The 18,845-nt window shown below is 31.8% G+C and overlaps 2 protein-coding genes and 1 long non-coding RNA gene across 4 annotated transcripts; all 3 read left to right on the top strand.

The window, feature by feature from the left end:
- The first annotated feature begins 654 nt into the window (after window positions 1–654).
- LOC129287529 (uncharacterized) lies at window positions 655–1,588 on the top strand. 2 transcript variants are annotated; one of them, XR_008587728.1, is made up of 3 exons: window positions 655–766; window positions 869–1,074; window positions 1,183–1,588. It is a non-coding gene; the product is annotated as an uncharacterized LOC129287529 (long non-coding RNA). The 2 variants fall into 2 exon arrangements; XR_008587729.1 differs by having other exon boundaries at window positions 667–766; window positions 866–1,074.
- An 8,412-nt stretch (window positions 1,589–10,000) lies between these two features.
- LOC129289650 (uncharacterized) lies at window positions 10,001–13,170 on the top strand. The gene is made up of 6 exons (XM_054926458.1): window positions 10,001–10,421; window positions 10,535–10,667; window positions 11,430–11,533; window positions 11,916–12,060; window positions 12,153–12,290; window positions 12,448–13,170. Exons 1-6 carry the CDS (start codon window positions 10,381–10,383, stop codon window positions 13,036–13,038), a joined length of 1,152 nt encoding a protein of 383 aa, XP_054782433.1. The 5' UTR covers window positions 10,001–10,380; the 3' UTR covers window positions 13,039–13,170.
- A 1,547-nt stretch (window positions 13,171–14,717) lies between these two features.
- Window positions 14,718–18,501, top strand: LOC129288111 (protein ROLLING AND ERECT LEAF 2-like). Its single transcript, XM_054924488.1, has 4 exons — window positions 14,718–15,941; window positions 16,247–16,422; window positions 16,760–16,983; window positions 17,516–18,501. Exons 1-4 carry the CDS (start codon window positions 14,879–14,881, stop codon window positions 18,315–18,317), a joined length of 2,265 nt encoding a protein of 754 aa, XP_054780463.1. The 5' UTR covers window positions 14,718–14,878; the 3' UTR covers window positions 18,318–18,501.
- Window positions 18,502–18,845: the final 344 nt, after the last annotated feature.

Below are 18,845 nucleotides of genomic sequence, written 5' to 3'. Positions count from 1 at the left end.
ATTAATATATTTAATGTATATTTTTAAAATAAAAAATAATACGTATAATATTTGAGATGGGATGGGACATCCCGATGGTAATTCAGCGTCTCGTCTTGTTCTGGACCCCTTTCCTGTCTTGTCACACAAAGTCCTATCCTGATTATTTTTGGGTCAGGACAAGACTTGCCCCGATATGATAGGGACGATACCAAGCTAATCGAAATGAGTACAAGATGAACACCCCTACTTATTATAAGACATGTTTAATCAGTCCACGTATATTTAAAAAAAATTGGTATTATAAAATAGTGATACATGCCTTTATTTTTATCGTTGACTTTAAATAATAATACAATTATATTAAATACATTTACGCTAATCAAGAAGGGATGAATTTAAAAAAAATAATTTAATCACTACAAGTTGTCTTATATTTTAAATTAAATATTACTTCTATAAAATATCTTATGAATAAGATGAGAGGAGGTATGTTTTAGCAATTTTAAAACCTAGCTTTTATTAAATGAATCATTATTTCGTGGGGAGGCATAAGGCAAAGTGGAAGCGTGGATGAGGCCGATGTTGTAAGTTACAACAAGGCCCAATAGTTGGGTGGGTATGTTTTTAGTAAAAAATTTGTCACCATTTGAAGGGTAGTTAGCTTTACCTCTCCCTGCCACCACCCCTCTTTTTCTCTTTACTTCTTTCACTTCCTTCCTTGCTTCCTTGATCTCCTCGCTTCCATATTTTCCTCCACTTTGCCTTCGCCACCGCCATAACCATGGTTTGCCCTCCCTCCCTCTCTCAGATTGAGACACGTTCTATTCTCTGGTGCCTGTCTCTGATATTGATGTCTCTTTCTGTGTGTGGTTGTGTGTGACAGCAGATATCGATGCCAGTTCTGATGCTGAGGTCCATGTTGACTATGCTGAGAGCACTTGTGCGTGAACCCGCCGCCACAGTGACCACCATCCTCTTCTACACCAATCTCCTTCCTCGCCATCTTTACTTAGAGCGATCTCTCCGCCCAGACCTTCTTCACCCTCACAACTATTTCTTCCATCTTCTTATCAACTTCCTCACCTGTCTCTGGTACCTACTCCATCTCTACATATCCCTCTTCATCCCTATGAGTCTCTATTTACTTTGACAATCTATTTGATGTTTTTCACTGATGACTTTCTCTTTTGTTTTCTTCAGATCAGAGCTACGAATGAGATCAGTTCATGAACTCATGAAACTCAGCGTTGAGCCTCACACATGTTTATCGTACGTTACTTGTATCACAAGAATAATGGGAGCTTCACTGATTATAATAAGCAAGCTGAAAGCTTCCTCCTCCTTCATTATATATATTCATTATTATTCGTTCTTATTATATATGCAGCGCATGTGTGGAAGATAGGATATTGAAGTTGTAAATTTGTCAGTGTAGGAACTGAATCTAGCTAGCTGGATGGTTGTTAATTGAAGAGAAGGTCCGATCAAATTTCAGGGAATTATCATATCATCAATATTATGCATTGAGCTAGATTGAGAGCCAAAATTATTTGAGGATTTATCACGTAATTTATGTATGCACAAGTGTAATTTGAACATGACTTAAATTCCAAGATACTACTTTCTTTTTTTCCATTATTATGCTTTGAAGTACTACTTTAATCTTTAATAGATAACTTTCCAATTTTATCATTCTTTTAAATTTATAATCATAATAAATTATTGTTAACCAATAATCACCATAAAAAGTTTCCAAACATCCTTTTATATTAAGGACGACTGGAGGGAGTGTCTCAACGCAATTTTTTAAGAATTACATTTCACATCAAGCATGGATTCAGAAAAATAATAAAAAATCAGCGGTAACGACAATAATGCTGACGTCACTGAAGAGTATGATCAGAGTAAATACCAGGGCACGTTTCGCCCTCATCAAGTGCTCATCGTCCCAGAATTAATCAGGACAGTTGAGATTAAACTATATTTTTTTAAAAATAAAAATTTATCAAATTTTAAATAAGTATATTTATTTTCAATCATTTATATTTAATTAAATATGTCAAAATTTAATATTAATTTTTTTATAATTTTTATAAATTGACCATACAAATTTATTTTATACTATTCAGATCAAAATTTTTAACTTGTCATATTTTCAGATTTAAAACAGTTCAAAATAAATCTATATGGTTAATTTATAAGAATTATAAAAAAAATACTATTTAACTTAGACTGACATAATTAATAAATTTATTAAATTTTATAATTTTTTATTTTTTAAAAATAAAAAAGTAGTTAAATAGAAATCATTCAAATTTATTCAAATTACTTTAGGGGTGATCTGAAGACAACGGGACGTGCTCCCGAGCAACTGCAGGTGTGTAGGTAAAGAATATTGAATCAACAAGACGTTGGTGGGTCGTGGGCGTAAAATTAGTTGGGGAGACGAGTTCAGTAACCGTAGGTCAAAGGTCTCTATGATTCAATGCCACGTGCTTATATTTTATACTTAAAAAATATAAACTAAATTTTTAAAAATTTAAGAACATGATCAATTTATATTGACATATAAAAAATTTATTATTAATATATAAAAAATTTATTATTAAAAATTTTAAAATTTACAACAGATTTATTGTTTATATACAATGATATATCATTAATAAATATAACAAACTAATCATAATATAAAATATAATAAATGTTGGATTATTTGTTTAGTTTGATCCTGTAATATGAATTATTTTTACAAAAGCCTCTTTTATATTATTATGGCCACGTGCGATTATTTTTCTTAAATTTGTGAAGAGTCTGCTTGCAGAATTGAGTTTTTTCCCCATGCTTCACCCTTGGCCAATTTTTTTATTTTTAATACGACCCTTGGCCATTTGTGTCAGATCTAGGCACTCATTCGTGTTAAATATGTATTACCAGATCTATCTCCTCATTTTTTAATAAATATTCTTTCTAATTAATCCAGTCCCTTTAAGTTCTCTAGTTAAATCTAATAAGATAATCTAGACTAACATGTATTATCATTTTAAATGGTTCAATATTGCATAATATAGTCTAAAACATAAATTAAATCATACTATTGACGAATTGTTATGGGAAGATGTTATAAAAGACACATATACACACAATCCTCGTAGTTGTTGGAGCTTAGCTGCATTGTGCCTGCGCAAGTTCAATTGTATGTTTAACATTTTTTCGGTCATGAATCTGTCATTTTCTTAGAATAAGGGTCACACTGCTATGAAATTATAGGAGCGCATTTCTAAAATTAGAAGAGGAGCATATCAAATCAATAAAGTATATGAAACTTTAAAATTCATTAATTTTATTTAAAATTTTAATAAATTTTTAATTTTATTTTTATTTAATATATATACTTTAATAATATAGTTTTTTTTATTGATACTTAATAGAAGGTAAATGACAAAAGTTATAATAAAAATTTACTCATGTGGCTTATTCTTATAAATAAAATAAAAAATATTCTCTATCTACTCTTTTTATTAAAAAAATATACGATATATTTTTAAAAATTAAATGCTAAATATGACATTTTGTAGTATTTCATAATTAATGTTTTGGCAAACAAAAAAGGTGTCATTTATGTGCTTTTTTGAAAAGTGTCCATCACTATATATTTATTTTAAAATAAAAGATTCTATTAAATAAGGATAAATATAAAAAAATTATATTAATTTAAAAATAAATAATTATTTTTATTGAAAGATGAGATTGAATTAAAAATATTTTATATTTTTTAATATAAAGAATATATATATATATATATATATATATATATATATTCATATTTTGGTTCGCTGGGAGATGCTGAGCATTAGTGCTCTTGCAATCAGGGTCTGCTTGGGAGCAGTTAACTTTGATCATTCCCCTTTGCTCCCTCAGTCAGTCCTTATATATAAAATATTATTAATTAAATTTTACATATCAATAAAAGTTTATTATTTAGTTAAACTCACATAAAAATATAATAATTTTATAATTTTATTCTTAATAATATCATAATTAATATCATAATAGTTGTAAGAAAAATATGCATTTAATGATTTATTTTATTTTTCAAGACATTACCTAATCACTTGAAAATTATTGCCACCCCTTACATGCAGAAACAAAATAAGTTTATAAAAAAACACTTTATATATAGGAATGGAGGAAGTACACCTTTGAAGCAAAATACATACTCCATCTCTATATATAAGAAGTCTTTTAAAATTTTTTTATTCTTAAATATAAAAAATTATTAATATTTTTTAATGAATGAATCATTATACTTTTATTAAATTAAAAAAATACTCTTATTAGTTTATTTTAAAAAAATATTTATTATTTATTTATAATAATTAAAAATAAAATTAAAATATTATTATGTTTTTAATTAGATGAATAAATTTTATTAATTTATGTGATTTAATTAAAAGTACGTTACATATAGAGACAAATGGGTATATACTTTCTCTCTTTTTTTTTTTTTCTGTTGCTTTTTCATTCCCTAGGCACATATATTTTACTGTTTGACATTGACTCGTTTACACTTTACATTCCCTCTACTGCATTGCTTTTATAAGTTGGCTTCAGTCTTTTTTTTCGGCCAGAAGTTGGCTTCAGTCTGCTACTATTTTCATTTAGTATACAAGTTAATGATTTTATTTGTTTTAATCCGCATCTTAAACTAGCATATGAGAAAACTGTAATAAGAGTCGACCTTCGGAACTCATTTTGTTTGATTAGAAGTTAGCCCGAAAATTCAAGATCCTCTCTCATGCCTCGCATGCACTATGTTTTCACCTATATATATATATATATATATATTCTCTAATTAAATTAAATTGAAGCAATAGGGGACTTACCTAGAATTTATGTAAACATTCCACAAAGTATATGAATGTATATTCCTCAATGATAAATGATGCTAATTTGAATAGGTGATTAGACTAGAGAGGCACAAGTGAAATAGGCACCACTACAGAAAATGGCTGCGGGAATGTTCATATAGAAGCGTTCTTGCTTAAAAACGTTCTTAAAATATGATATGAAACATACCGAAACGTTTTTTTATGGAAAACGCTCTGATATGATGCGTCATACGGGAGCATTAAGTCTCATAAACTTTCCTGTAGGTGCTGCAATTTTTTTTTTTTTAAATAAACTGAACTACGGGAGTTTTTGAGCCTAAAAAATGCTCTCATAAGGTGAAGACTTAACGGGAACTTTTTTAGGCCAAAAAGCTCCTGCAGGGCTATAGTATTATTTTATTAATTTTTTGGCCATTTAAAAGTTTTGCATTAAGTCATTTGTTTTCCTATTATGCTGTTCATCAAATTGATCAAGCTCCCAACCCCGTTGTTGTCGAAAGTTTGTCTAAGGTCGCCGTAGTTAGCTCCTTGTTGATCGAGATCGTTACCGTCGCATACTATATCTGAAGTGTGGTTTCTCACATTCAAAGTTGTCATCGTCCTCGCAGCCTTTAGATCCGTTCCAACTCAACGGTGACTCGAGTTTCAATCCATTTAAGCTTGCCTTCATCATCACATCTTGTCCGTTGAAATTACCTCCAACATCTTCTCAAAAAGCTCCAATAGGGTCCTATATGGGAACATTCCTTGAAAGAAAAGCTCCCGTAAACATCCCTATGAGAGTGTTCATGAGCATGAAAGCTCTCTTATTGATAAGCCCACGAGAGCCTTTATAAATTTTAAAAAACTCTCATTGGATACTGGAAAATGCTCTCGCAGGGAAGACTTATGACAGGAGAGCACCTACTTTTGGAATGTTCAAAAAAAAAAAAACACTCTGAAAAGCATAAAAAAACGCTTTACATAGTGTTCTTTGTTGTCAGGTAAAAAAAAAAAAAAGGCGATCTTTGTTGCAGTGAGGGGAAAAGTGGGCGTAATTTAAGGTGATTGAATTTGAAATTTGAATCAATGTATGGCAATGTGCATGAACGTGACGTGTCATAATTGAACCTAAAAATTAAGTAAATGATCAAAGTTGGGGATACTTTTTGAATTTAGTTGTCACCCAGCAGGCCCCACGTACTTTTTAAGTCAAAGCTCACAAAATTCAACCTTGTCGGTGATTGCAGCCACGCACCCCTTGTCCACTTGTCGCCAACTTATAAGCCAATATATGCACTTTATATACAAAAATAAATACAAAAAAATTCACCATGAAAAAAGTACAAATTGTTCGGACTCCTTCGTTATCACCCAATTACCTAAATAAATACACATTGTGCATCTAAATATGAGATATATTATTCACTATATATATAATAATAAGCAAGGACGAACCTATGTGTAAGGTAGTGGGTTCAATTACCCCACAAGGCTAGGAAGAATTACGAGCAGTGATCCTAAATATTTCATTTGCCCCTCATTAAACATTTTAGTTGCCCCTACCCTTAAAAAAAGATAAGAAAATTCATGTGCTCCATAAAAAATTTCACTCGTTTCCTAAAAGTTTGTTTAACCAAAATTTTATTTATGTGTTTTAACCTTAAATAACAAGAGTTTTAGAGAGAAGGGTGCAACAATTTAGAAATTAATTTTATTTGATTGTTTAAATTAAAAATTTTATCAAAAAAATTATTCTACACTACAAAGTTAAGGTTTTTTGGCACTAAAAAATTTGATTATAGGCCAAATTTTTATCAATTAAACCCACTTTTGTTGGTCAAAAGAGTTAAGTTTTATTAATTAAAATAAAAGCAAAATTCTAATAGATATAATTTCTTTGTTGTTATAATTTTATATTTTATGCATATTTTTTAGTAGTATTTAATTTTAATAATTTAACATTTAAGGAAATTAAATAAAAAATTAAAATTAATTTATTAAAAACATTAATATTTATCTTATGTATAAATTTTGCCTCTACTAACTAATTTTCTGGGTCCATCACTGAAATAGGACTGGTTTATATGCTTTTGAAAAAATGAGAATGATCACTAGAATGTCTAAGCATAAGTAGACTTGAGTTAACGTAAAAAGTTTCATATCACATAAAGTTGAATGTAATAATTAATACATGCAAAATGAAAAGAATTCATAAACTTAAGTCTTGAATTTTTTACTTTAGAAGTGATGTTATTTTTTTGCTATTCTTACCCATTTGTTTTATTTATTTTTTCATTTTTGGGTGTTCGCTTCCTATTCATAATTTGTAGTATCATAGCCAAATCATCAGATATAGCATATAGACAAATCATAAATCAAAATATATAAATGCATCCACATTTTTCATTTTCCCGGTAGCAAATGAGTAAAAATATTGGCAAAAAATTGAGTAAAAAAATTAGTGCAGTAGCAAGAATGAGAGGGCTGTGTGGGACGAAATCGAAGGGACCTGGTTGACGTGCCTATGTGAAATGAAGTTGCACAAAACGCGGGAGAGAGCCTGTCCTTAATCCTTATGGCGATTTTCTTTTCAAAAAATCAAAATCTTCATGAGATAGAATGTGATCGGTCCCACTAACGCCAAACAGGGAGGATTGAAGTAAGGTAGTTAAAAAGTGAACTAAGTACTGATTTCAAAAATTAATGATTAAAATTGTAGTTAAAATATAATTAAATTAATTATAAATAAAATATTTTATTAAACTGATTAATATATTAATTTAATAATTTATTAATTTAACTGAGTAGGTTAATGTGGATTTCAATAGCATGATTGACGAATGGGGGATCCCCCCAAACTCTCATAATTTTTGTATTTTACATGCTCCTTTTTTCTCGTAAGAAAATATGTAAAATTTTTTTGTTCCCCATGACTTTCTTATTTTCCAATTCTTTATTTCATCCTCGTCCCTCCATATCAGGGTCAAATCGCAGCTGTCTCCGTCCGTGTTGATGTTTGATACACGCACCCAAACGCTAAGCCCCTAACCTCAACACAAATATTATTATTATTAATAAGAGTCTCTTTCGTTCCTCCCATAAAGAGACATCAAGATACAATCACAAACGTCAGCCAAGTGTATCTAGAGTTGTCCATTAAAATTCGGCTGCCCTTTTAAATCCTAAAAAAGTTAGGATCCAGTAACTATTTTAAAATGTAAAATGAAAATTTAAATTTGAAAGAGCTTAATATAAAAGGCCGACTTTTTTAAATTCTTTTATAATTTTTTTAAATTTTAATATTAAAAAAATTAAATATTACATTAATTCTAAAATCTGAACTTGATTTTATGAGGATGAATAAGGAATATATAAAAATATTAATATATTTTTTTCTTATAAAACTTTACTCTATAATTAGGAGGGTAAAATTTTATTGATGTTAATGATAATAAAAATTATATCTTTTGACTAAGGTAAGCTTTTTTGTTCCATTTATTATTACGAGATATGCGAAATATGTTGAACTTCAAATACAAATCAAGTAGTTTGTTACCTTTCTTTTTTCAGTTGATAATAATTAATTGAATATTGTTGACCTTTTTTTTTTTTCTCAAGGATATGATCAAAGTGTTAATATCAAATAGTTGGCGGCCCCATGCATGCATGCCTTTTCGGCCAGCTTCAATCATGTCTTCTTATAATTATTTTCATTGACACAATCTTAAATATTGTAAATTTTCACTTGTCCATTTCAAAGAGATTGTTATAGAAAAAATGATTTTATATATATATATATATATATATATTTGTAAATGAAAAGTATAATAACAAAAGTAATTCTAATATATACGAAGTTTGTTATTATTGGCTAACTGGATTTTTTATTGTTTTCTATTTATTGTTATTATTGCCCACAATTTCTTTGAAAAATAAAATATGCTAAAGTAGCATTCACATTGATAAATTTAGATTTAGATTGATATTTTAGATTCAAAATCTTACATTTAGAATTTTATGTTTAAAATTCATGTATTTAAATTTTTTATTTGAATAACATAAAAAAAATTTAAAGAAAGAAGAGAGATGAACTTATATTTAAAGCAAAAATAGAATATTGACAATGACAAATTCATTTTTATTTTTCAATCATTGAAAGAGTGGCTAAAGGCACAATGAAAAAATGAGAAGAATGAAAAGATTAAAATGACTGAAATTTTAAATAACTAATATGTATGAAAAATTTTGAATTACAAATTAAAGAAGTTATAATAAAGCATGCACTTGTATTTTGATCAAATTAAAAACTGTAGATTTTTTATGCAGCTAAATGGAGGATCTTCTCAAATTCAAATAATTTTTTTTATTAATTCAAACAAAACATTAAATTTACTATTTTTCCAAGAGAACTAAAATCACATAGAATGCAATGATATTGTTATAAGAAAAATAAAGAGAACAGGGAAAATATCAATAGATATCGTGTCAAGTGATATCAATATATGCAATAATATTTAAATTAGATTTAGTAAATTGAGCACTAAATATCAAATAATTATATATATATATATATATATGTGTGTGTGTGTGTGTGTTTAAGAAATTAATAAATAGCATGATTTAAGAGGAAAATTTATGAGTAAAATTTCACTTTTTTTTATAATAAAAAAATTTAAGTGAATTATATTATAGGAGTTCAATAAGGTTAGAATATACCTTCAAATTCTAAAAGCATATATAAATATACTTATAAATTGTTCACTAATAGACTTTTACATTGACAATAACAAGTAATTCCATCATCTTGTGAGTTATGATACAAATATTTATTAACTGAATCAATTTTTATCGGTGAAATTGCACTTTTCTATCTTATCAATAATGATCTCCATTAAGATTACTATTAAATATTAAATCTAGCAAACCTAATTATTAAATTAAATCTTTATTGGCTGTTTATTTCTATTTTTCTTTCTTATTTTTCAACTTCCAACCGTCAGGCATGCAAGCTGTCGGATCCGCCACTATGTTCTTTGCCTAATCCTTTCGTTTCTTGCGTGTAACGGTAAGGGCATTTCGGCAATTTAACACCTTCCTCTGTTAAGAAACAGGTCATGTACGCGCGCAAATCTGAGGTTCATTGCGGTGCGGAAGAGACCTTGCAGGGTCTCTTGCGTGCCATTTCTCCCTCTCTCAAGCTTCTTCTTAATCTTCTCTCTCTACTGTATCTCGATTTTCCTGCCACTCTACATTCTCTTCATCTCCTTTCCATCTTTATTATTTTGTTGTCTGGTTTTCCTTGTCTCTATCTTAAGATTAGTTTCTTCTTTACCCATTCTTTGAATAGTACCCAACCTCTCTGTTTCTTCTGGTTTTCTTGGTTTTTTTTCTGTTTGTCTTGGCGTGATTTGATGTTCATGCTTTGTTTCCAATCACGATTACAATCAAACGGCCATACTAGTGTCTCATTTTTTGTGCCTTCGCTTATCCGCCTATTTGGGTGTCTTTTAGATTCTTAGATACGAACATGCTTGACAAATTTTTGAAGCCGAAATTCTATAGAAAATGGTATAGCACTTAACCTTGGGATAATGTCAATTTTCTTCCATTTGAAAGATGATGATTTTCTGTTTTCCTTTCCTTAAACCCATTTTTTGTTTTCGATTTCCCTTTGGAAACAGCAAAACGTACCTGGATTGCACAAAATCGAGGCTAGAGGCGATACGGAAGAAGAGGAAAGTAGTGTTGAAGTTTCTGAAGAATGACATCGCTGATCTTCTCAAGAGTGGCCTTGACGACAGTGCATATGGAAGAGTAATTTTCCTAACAATGCTCCATTGGATGGTTAATTATTTGAGACTCTTGCTTTAATTGTTTCATCTTCTTGTCTGAACTCACATGGATATTTATACAGATATGCGATAGATAGAACTCGTTTCTTGCATTTTTCACAATTTGTAGGGTGGCATCTTATGCGAACATTGAACTCCTAGTCTTAGCAAGATAGAATCTTTCCTTTTGAAGTATAAATTTCTTGATAAACAATTCCTTTTCCAGGCCATACTGTACAAAATTGGATTTTCTGATTATGCAGATATCCTGTTGGGCGACCATGTCATTCTCAGCTTCAAATCTGCTTCATTAAGATTATCCATCTCTTTGATATCCAATCTAATTGACTTACCTGTGGGACCACATGTGGCCCTCTAAACCATAGACGATGATGAGTTCACCTGGAAGGGGAAGAAGTAGTTAGGAGTAATGTAATTACGTTGATCACGCTCTCCTTTATCATTCTCAAAATCATTACGTAATTTTCACGTTCCAGAATTGCAATTCTCCATTTATCTCTCGTCCATAATTTTTTTTTCCCGTCCAAAGTAAGAACGGGTTGGGGGTTTAGTTGAAACTTCTGAACTTCCCAATTTGTTCGTCCTTGAGGATCATTTGAGTAATTGGCATTTCACCGTTAATTTGCATGTGAAATGGGGTTCAAGAGATTGATTATAATAATCTTGCGTTGATTCACAATCATGTATGCATATGCACATTATTAACCTTTTGTGCATGATGCAGGCTGAAGGGTTCATGATCGAGGAAAACATGTCAGCCTGCTACGAACTTCTTGTAAAGTTTGTCGAATGCATATCAGATCATCTTCAAGTCCTTTCTAAGGAGAGGTATGTTGTTCCATATAATAGCATGTTCTTCCGTTTCCCCTTAAGCCGGATCATGAAAATTGGGCTTAACAAATTGAAGCACCACCTTAGCATCGCTAAACAGTTAATAAGCATGCCTCTTTTAGGCATGAAATATTTTGCATTTATACACATTTAATCTGTTTCAGTTCGCCAAACGAATCTGTCAGTATGCAAAAGCTTCAAATCTTGCCAAATTTGATTGGTCAAGAGAATGAATATTAACCCCGTTAAAGATGTAGTGTGTGAGTGAAACTAGATTTATAACGAGAAGTTTTTTTTTTTCTTTCTTCTTTTTATTAATCCTATAAGGTGTTCCCAGAAGTTAACCGTGACATTTTCTTCTTATAATTTTCTGAAACAGAAATTGCCCTGAGGAATGTAAGGAAGCTATACCGTCGTTGATGCATGCTGCAGCAAGATTTGCTGATCTGCCAGAATTGCGTGACCTCAGAACTCTGTTTAAGGAGAAATTTGGGGATTCTCTTGAACCTTTCATAAGTAAAGAGGTCAAACAATGACTCCACCACCTTCATATAAGTTTTATCGAGGAATATCTTAGTTTTACCACTTAACTAACTGAATAATTGTTCTTTCTTAGTTTGTGGAGAAGTTGAGGCCACAACCTACCGAAGAAATGAAGATTCAGATATTAAATGATATAGCCCAAGAATTCTCTATAAAGTGGAATAGCAAGGCTATGGAGGAGAAATTCAACATGTCCTTCTCATCACTTCAAGTAAATCTTACTTTACGTTGACTTGTTTGCTTTCAAATACGGTTACAAAACTATGAAATGGAAGAATTATACCGTGATAATGTTGAAGATGTCACATGTTTTACTGTATCAAATGGCTCAGACAATGATTCAATGCAAGGAATGGTGCTTGTTGCAGGAGGGGCCTAGGCACACGTTACTAATCAGTAATGAAGACACATTGAGGTTTCAGAGCTGTAGCGATGACGAAATAAGTACAGACATATCGTCCCAGGATGGTCCAAAGACTCGTTCAAGCTCATTAGAAAGTTTTTCCGAGGATGAACTAGATTATACCAAGAAACCATCTCAACATAAGATTGATCCTCCTCCTTGCTTCACGCCAAAACCTGATGTTAATGAGCCAGTTGTTCAAGAAAAGCCAAAACCCCAGTCAGTCAGAACTAGAGGTCCCAAAACACTACCTGGTCATCAGAAAACTGTTTCTGATATTGATTCAAGGAATGAAGAAGATAGGATAATGGACGGGCTTTTGATGCATTACAGCATCAAAAAATCTACTTCTGAATCGAAGAGGCTGAAGCAGAAAACGATTAGGCACATAAAATCAGATTCCGATGGGCAGCTTACTAGAGGAACATCTCTTCCCGCTCAACTCTCAACTCCTGTAGAGCCAGAAATACCAAGTGAAGGAGCAAAGCATGTGCATCCTAAGCTACCAGATTATGATGACTTAACAGCTCGTCTTGCAGCTATCAGAGGGAGATGAAAGAGACGACACATCTTACTTGACAGATATTAGAATTTTTTCATTCTCTCTCTGTTTTCTTTTTTCGGTCTTTGTGTAATTTTCTGCCGTAAACATTGACATCCATCTAAAAAATTGTAGTTTTTGTCATAACCAAGACAGTCAGACTCAGCATATATATATATATATATATATACAGCTATATATACAGAGAAATGTTACTTTCTGATAATTTGTGTTATAACTTTCCTCGCATATTATATAGTATCGAGAAATGGGACAGAAGTGGCAGACATTCTTTTTATGGCTAACAATTTCGTTGCCATTCTTTTTTTATTTTTCCATTGCCCATTCATGTAATGATAGATTGATATATTCTAAATTGGGACTGGTCGGTCCAAAGAGGCTCAACCAAAGACTGCAAAAGTGCACCTACAACCTCATTTACTTCTTCGGTCAGTCACCTAACAGCTTTATAGTTTACATTGTGTCTTAATAACGTTACTTTTACAATTTATATTGATATTTTTTTAATTAAATCTCACCTCAATAAAATAATTATTTAATTTTAAATTAATTTTTTATATTTATTTTTATTTAATAAAATATTTTATTTTAAAATAAATATACATAATTTATTTAATAAAAATATTAAAATAATAATAATTACATTTTAAAAGATTAAAAATATATTTTATTTTTAAACATATAAACTCTTAAAAATATTTTATAATTTTAAACGAAAGGAGTATTATTTATTTTTTTTTTGTCAAAATTATTACTTAACATTTCTCTGTTAAAAAAATAAAATATTTTTAATTAAAATTTATTTTTAATAAAATATTTAATTATTTTTAAATTAATATTATTTTTTATTTATCCTTATTTAATATGATATTTTATTTTAAATTAATTAAATATAAGATGATTTATTTATTAAAGGTATTTTTAAAAAAAATATATCAATTATATTTTAAAATATTAAAAAATAACTTACATTTTTTGAACATTTAAATTTTCAAAACATACTTTACATTTTCTAATGAAATAATTATTAATGTAATAAAAAAATTAATAGTCCCTCAAATTCTTATTATAACATAAATCTAATGACCTTACTAGAACAAGAAGACATGTTTCAATTATTAACTTTGTTTGAAAATATAATAAAATTTTAATTTTAAGTATATCCTTATTTGTAAATTTTTTAAATTTATATTATATTATTTTAATTGTTATTTGGTCAAAAAATATTTAATTATTAATGAATTTAACAAAAGATAGTAATAAAAAATATATTTTCTCCATTTAAAAATATAAGATATTTTTTAAAGAGTTAAACATTTAAAAATATAAAACAGTTTTAATCTTTTAATATATAATAATTATTTTTTTTAAATTATCTCTATTCATAATAACTTTATATTTATTATAGGATTATTTAATAGAAATAAATATAAAAAATAAATTTAATTAAAAATAAATAATTATTTTATTAAGAAATGATATTTGATTAAAAATATTTTTAAATGAAGAAGTAATTAATATCATATTAAATATTAAATTTTGTTTTTAGCAGCATGTAATAGGATCGGGGGAAGTATGCCGTATTAATTTTAAACTAATTTTATGACGTATTTTCTTCGTAGACTGTCTTCGTCAAATGCCCGGTTGTCATTTGTCTCTGTCTTTTTCACACAGCAAAACGGCGCCGTGAGGTTGCCACTCTCTGTGTTTTGTTGTCTGCCTGTGTCTCCACAGTCTGCAACTTTCTCTCTCTTTCATCTTCAAAATTCCATAATCCATCTGAAGCTTCATGATTAGTGAGCAAAACCTGAGATTCCGGTATTGAGAATTTGAGATGGGCTGCACACAATCGAAAATCGAGAACGAAGAGGCTGTCGCTCGCTGCAAAGAACGCAAACAGTTCATGAAAGACGCCGTATCTGCTCGTAACGCGTTCGCGGCTGCGCATACCTCCTATGCCACCTACCTTAAGAACACTGGTGCGGCCTTGAGCGATTTTGTCCAGGGTGAGGTTCAGAATCCTCAATCGGCTTCTGGCGTAGCTGCTCTACCCAGTAATCCTCCTATCGTGGCGCCGATACCGCCGTTTGAAATTCCTCTGCCGCCTCCTCCTCTACCCAATTTCCCCCCTTCTCCTCTTCAGCGCGCTGCAACTATGCCCGAGATCAAGATCACCAAGCAGGAGACGACCCCGGTGGGGCCCATCATTGAGGAAGTGGAGAACGAGATGGAGAATGAAGGGTCTTTGAATGGTGGTTTGAGAAAAAGAGGAAGTGGCAGAAGAAGTGGTAGTGGGCATAGTAGAAGTGGGACTAAGGAGATGATGGAAGAAGAGGCAGATCGGCCTCCTATGCCGCCTCCACCGTCAAAACCAGAGCCTCAAGTGGAGACTCATCTTCACACGATGTCGGATCAGACTCCACAGAATTCCACCTGGGAGTATTTCTTCTTTCCTCCAATAGAAAACGTGCCTGGAACGAGCTTGAGAGGGGAAGAAGAAGATGGCTTAAGTAAGGAGGAGAATGAGAAGGCGACATTTGATGAAAAGCCTAATAGATTGGATGAAGATGTTGAACAGAGTATGAGAAATGAGAAGGATGAGGTACCCGAGCCTCAACCAGCACCTGTACCTAAGCCGGAGAAAGTGGTGGAGCCACCTGAGCCTCCTGAGCCGCCCGTTGCTTTGGCGACGCCGGTGGGGAAAGGATTGAATAAGGGAAAGCATGGACAGGTTCCAACGGAGGGGAAGAGGATTGTGAAATCGACTGTCAATTTGATAGAGATATTTACTCTACTTGATGACGATTTTCTAAAGGCTTCAGAAAGTGCTCATGAGGTTTCGAAGATGCTTGAGGCAACGCGGCTGCATTATCACTCCAATTTTGCTGATAATAGAGGTAACTCTCTTGATAGCTTTGGCTCTGCATAGACAATTCTTTGTCAAGTGTTTCTGGGCTTCAAATGAACAAAAGTTAAAGTTATTTGGTCTTTGCAAGCATGCTTTTTAATCAAAGTATAAATATATAGGGAAATCTTTGTTGAAAAATCCAAGCGTTATGGCTTAAAAAATATTCTTGCGTCAATTCTGTCGAAGAAATAAAGTGCACGTGCAGCATGTCAATTTGTTCATCAAATTGTTTTTGTTTTCACATATCCCCTACAGAGTTGTGACCTTTCTTTTAAATAAACAAAAATTGTGCAGGGCACATTGACCACTCTGCAAGGGTGATGAGAGTTATTACGTGGAATCGGTCCTTTAAAGGAATGCCAAATCTGGATGACGGGACGGATGATTTGGACTATGACGAAGATGAAACTCATGCCACTATCTTGGACAAATTGCTAGCGTGGGAAAAGAAGCTATACGACGAAGTTAAGGTAAGTTGCCCCATTTCACAATGTGTCTAATAAAATGTTTATTGATAAATTGATTGAAGTCTTACCTGCTATCTTTTCATTTTGAATTTAAACAACTCACTCTGCAGTTTGTTGATTCACAACTCTTGAATGAAGTGACATGATATTATCACTTCTTACTATTCTGTCATAAACCCGTAAATGCATGTCACTGCTATGCGAAGTTTCTTCTACTTTGGTCTTCTTTGTCCTATCCCTACCATGACCAGTCCAAATTTCAGTTAGTTCTGGGTTTATAATTCAGTCATGCATATTTCTTGTTCTATTCGGAGTGTTGCGGCTGAGTTTTGTTTGATAGGCAGGTGAACTTATGAAATTTGAATACCAAAAAAAAGTTGCCTCACTTAACAAGCTAAAGAAAAGAGGAACCAACACTGAAGCGCTGGAGAAAGCAAAAGCATCTGTCAGCCATCTGCATACAAGATATATTGTAGACATGCAGTCCTTGGATTCAACGGTCTCAGAGATTGCCAGTTTACGTGATGAACAGTTGTACCCAAGGCTTGTTAATCTTGTTGATGGGTAAGTTACTCTGTTGAATTAGAATGAATAATATAATTATATATAGCTGGTATTTTGAGTTTCTGACTTTATATAATACTCTCTCCATTCAAAGTTATTAAGACATTTTTAACTAGCTTCCACCCCTAAGAAAACAGTTAACGTTATTAAAAATTACCTACTGTTTCCATGTTTATTTTTATTTAATAGAGTAACATAATCGCAAGTTTCTTCTGTTTGTTTTTTCCCACATCTTTAAAATGCAATTTTATTCTAGTCTTTGTGGATATTTGACTTTCATCTCATCATACTGGTATCAACTCTAATGTCAATCGAGTAAATATGTCATAAATCATATATTGTATTTCAACCTTCTATTGATCTTTGAAGAAAACAAATTGTTCAGGAGAAATGAGAGTTCCGTGTTTCTTGCTGGAAACCTGTTTTGTTTAGTTATCCCATGACAACTTGTTCCCAGAAAAATCTGTACAAACAAGTGCACACACAGAAGACTTCTTTGCAAATATTGATGGTTCTTGATGCACCACTACAGGATGGCCACCATGTGGAAAACCATGCACGATCACCATGAGAAGCAGTATAATGTCGTGATGTTATTGAAAACTCTGGATTCCCAGTCATCAAGTGAAACAAGTGAGCACCATCATGACCGCACATACCAGCTATTGGTTGTTGTGCAAGGGTGGTGTTCGCAGTTTGACAAGTTAGTAACCAATCAAAAGGGGTACATAAAGGCCCTAAACAATTGGTTAAAACTAAATCTCCTACCTATTGAAAGCAATTTCAAGGAGATGGTTTCTTCGCCTCCAAGAGTTAGAAATCCCCCTATACAAGGGCTCATTCAAGCCTGGCATGACCATCTGGAGACGCTCCCTGATCAGCTTGCCAGAGCAGCTATGTCCAACTTTGCTGCTATGGTAGAAACTATTTTCCACCTACAACAAGAGGAGATTGCTTTGAAACGAAAATGTGAAGAATTGCGGAAGGAGCTTGCCCGCAAAACCAGGCAATTTAGAGATTGGCATGACAAGTACCTTCAGAGGAAAATACCAGATGAGCCTGATGCAGACAGGCCAGAATCTATTAATGCTACTGATGAGATTGTTGTAGAGAAGCAGTTCTTGGTTGAGCAAGTGCAGAGGAGGTTGGAGCAGGAGGAAGATGCCCATAGAAGGCAGTACCTTCAGGTGAGGCAAAAATCTCTTGGCAGTCTAAAAAGTTGCTTGCCAGAGCTCTTTAGGGCCATGTCAGAGTTTGCTCTTGAATGCTCCAAAATGTACCGTGATTTGAGGTCTATATCGCAGAACCTAAACACAGGCCCAATCTCATCATGAGACATGTTTGTGTATTTTGTATTAATTTATTTTATATTTCTTAGTAGGGTACATTTTTTTTTGGTGTGTCATGTAATATTTCCCTGGTATTTTCGTTATTGATGAGCCAAGAAAGTTCTGTTGTTAAATAAACTCAGTCCAAATTGTCTATCCAAATTGATATTTTATCGGTCTGTAAAAGTAATTGCATTTGTTGTCATCTTCACCACCGGTAAAGGATGTGAATTTTTTATCTTGAGAGGGTTAGAAGTTTCCGGTGTTAGTAGATAACGCCACAAAAGCCCATCCCAAGTTTTATGGATCTTGACTAAGATTTGAATAAAGCAGAGCAGGTCGAGGACTTGAATAGGATTAGCGTTGAAAGAAAGGACCAGGGGTCTCTCTCTTTTTTTCCTCCCTTTTCCTCCACTTCTCCCATCCCCACCATTCATTAATTTTTTTATTTAAAAATTTTTTTATTAAACAACTTTTTTAAATAAAAAAATTAATGAATGGTGGGGATGGGGGAAGTGGAGGGAAATGGAGGAA

The sequence above is a fragment of the Prosopis cineraria genome, unplaced genomic scaffold (assembly GCF_029017545.1).
Source record: "Prosopis cineraria cultivar Desert tree isolate PC_DT_omini unplaced genomic scaffold, ASM2901754v1 PC12, whole genome shotgun sequence".
NCBI lineage: Eukaryota > Viridiplantae > Streptophyta > Magnoliopsida > Fabales > Fabaceae > Prosopis > Prosopis cineraria.
The sequence above is the reverse complement of the archived record's forward strand: the minus strand, read 5'-3'. Positions and strand labels throughout refer to the sequence as shown.

Bases quoted from the DNA above. Each gene is read 5' to 3' on its own strand.
- LOC129289650 (XM_054926458.1), top strand. From the start codon at position 10,381: ATGCTTGACAAATTTTTGAAGCCGAAATTCTATAGAAAATG. The intron at 10,422-10,534 runs GTATAGCACTTA...CTTTGGAAACAG, and splicing joins CCGAAATTCTATAGAAAATG to CAAAACGTACCTGGATTGCA. The intron at 11,534-11,915 runs GTATGTTGTTCC...TTTCTGAAACAG, and splicing joins CAAGTCCTTTCTAAGGAGAG to AAATTGCCCTGAGGAATGTA.
- LOC129288111 (XM_054924488.1), top strand. From the start codon at position 14,879: ATGGGCTGCACACAATCGAAAATCGAGAACGAAGAGGCTGTCGCTCGC. The intron at 15,942-16,246 runs GTAACTCTCTTG...AAAATTGTGCAG, and splicing joins CAATTTTGCTGATAATAGAG to GGCACATTGACCACTCTGCA. The intron at 16,423-16,759 runs GTAAGTTGCCCC...TTTGTTTGATAG, and splicing joins AGCTATACGACGAAGTTAAG to GCAGGTGAACTTATGAAATT.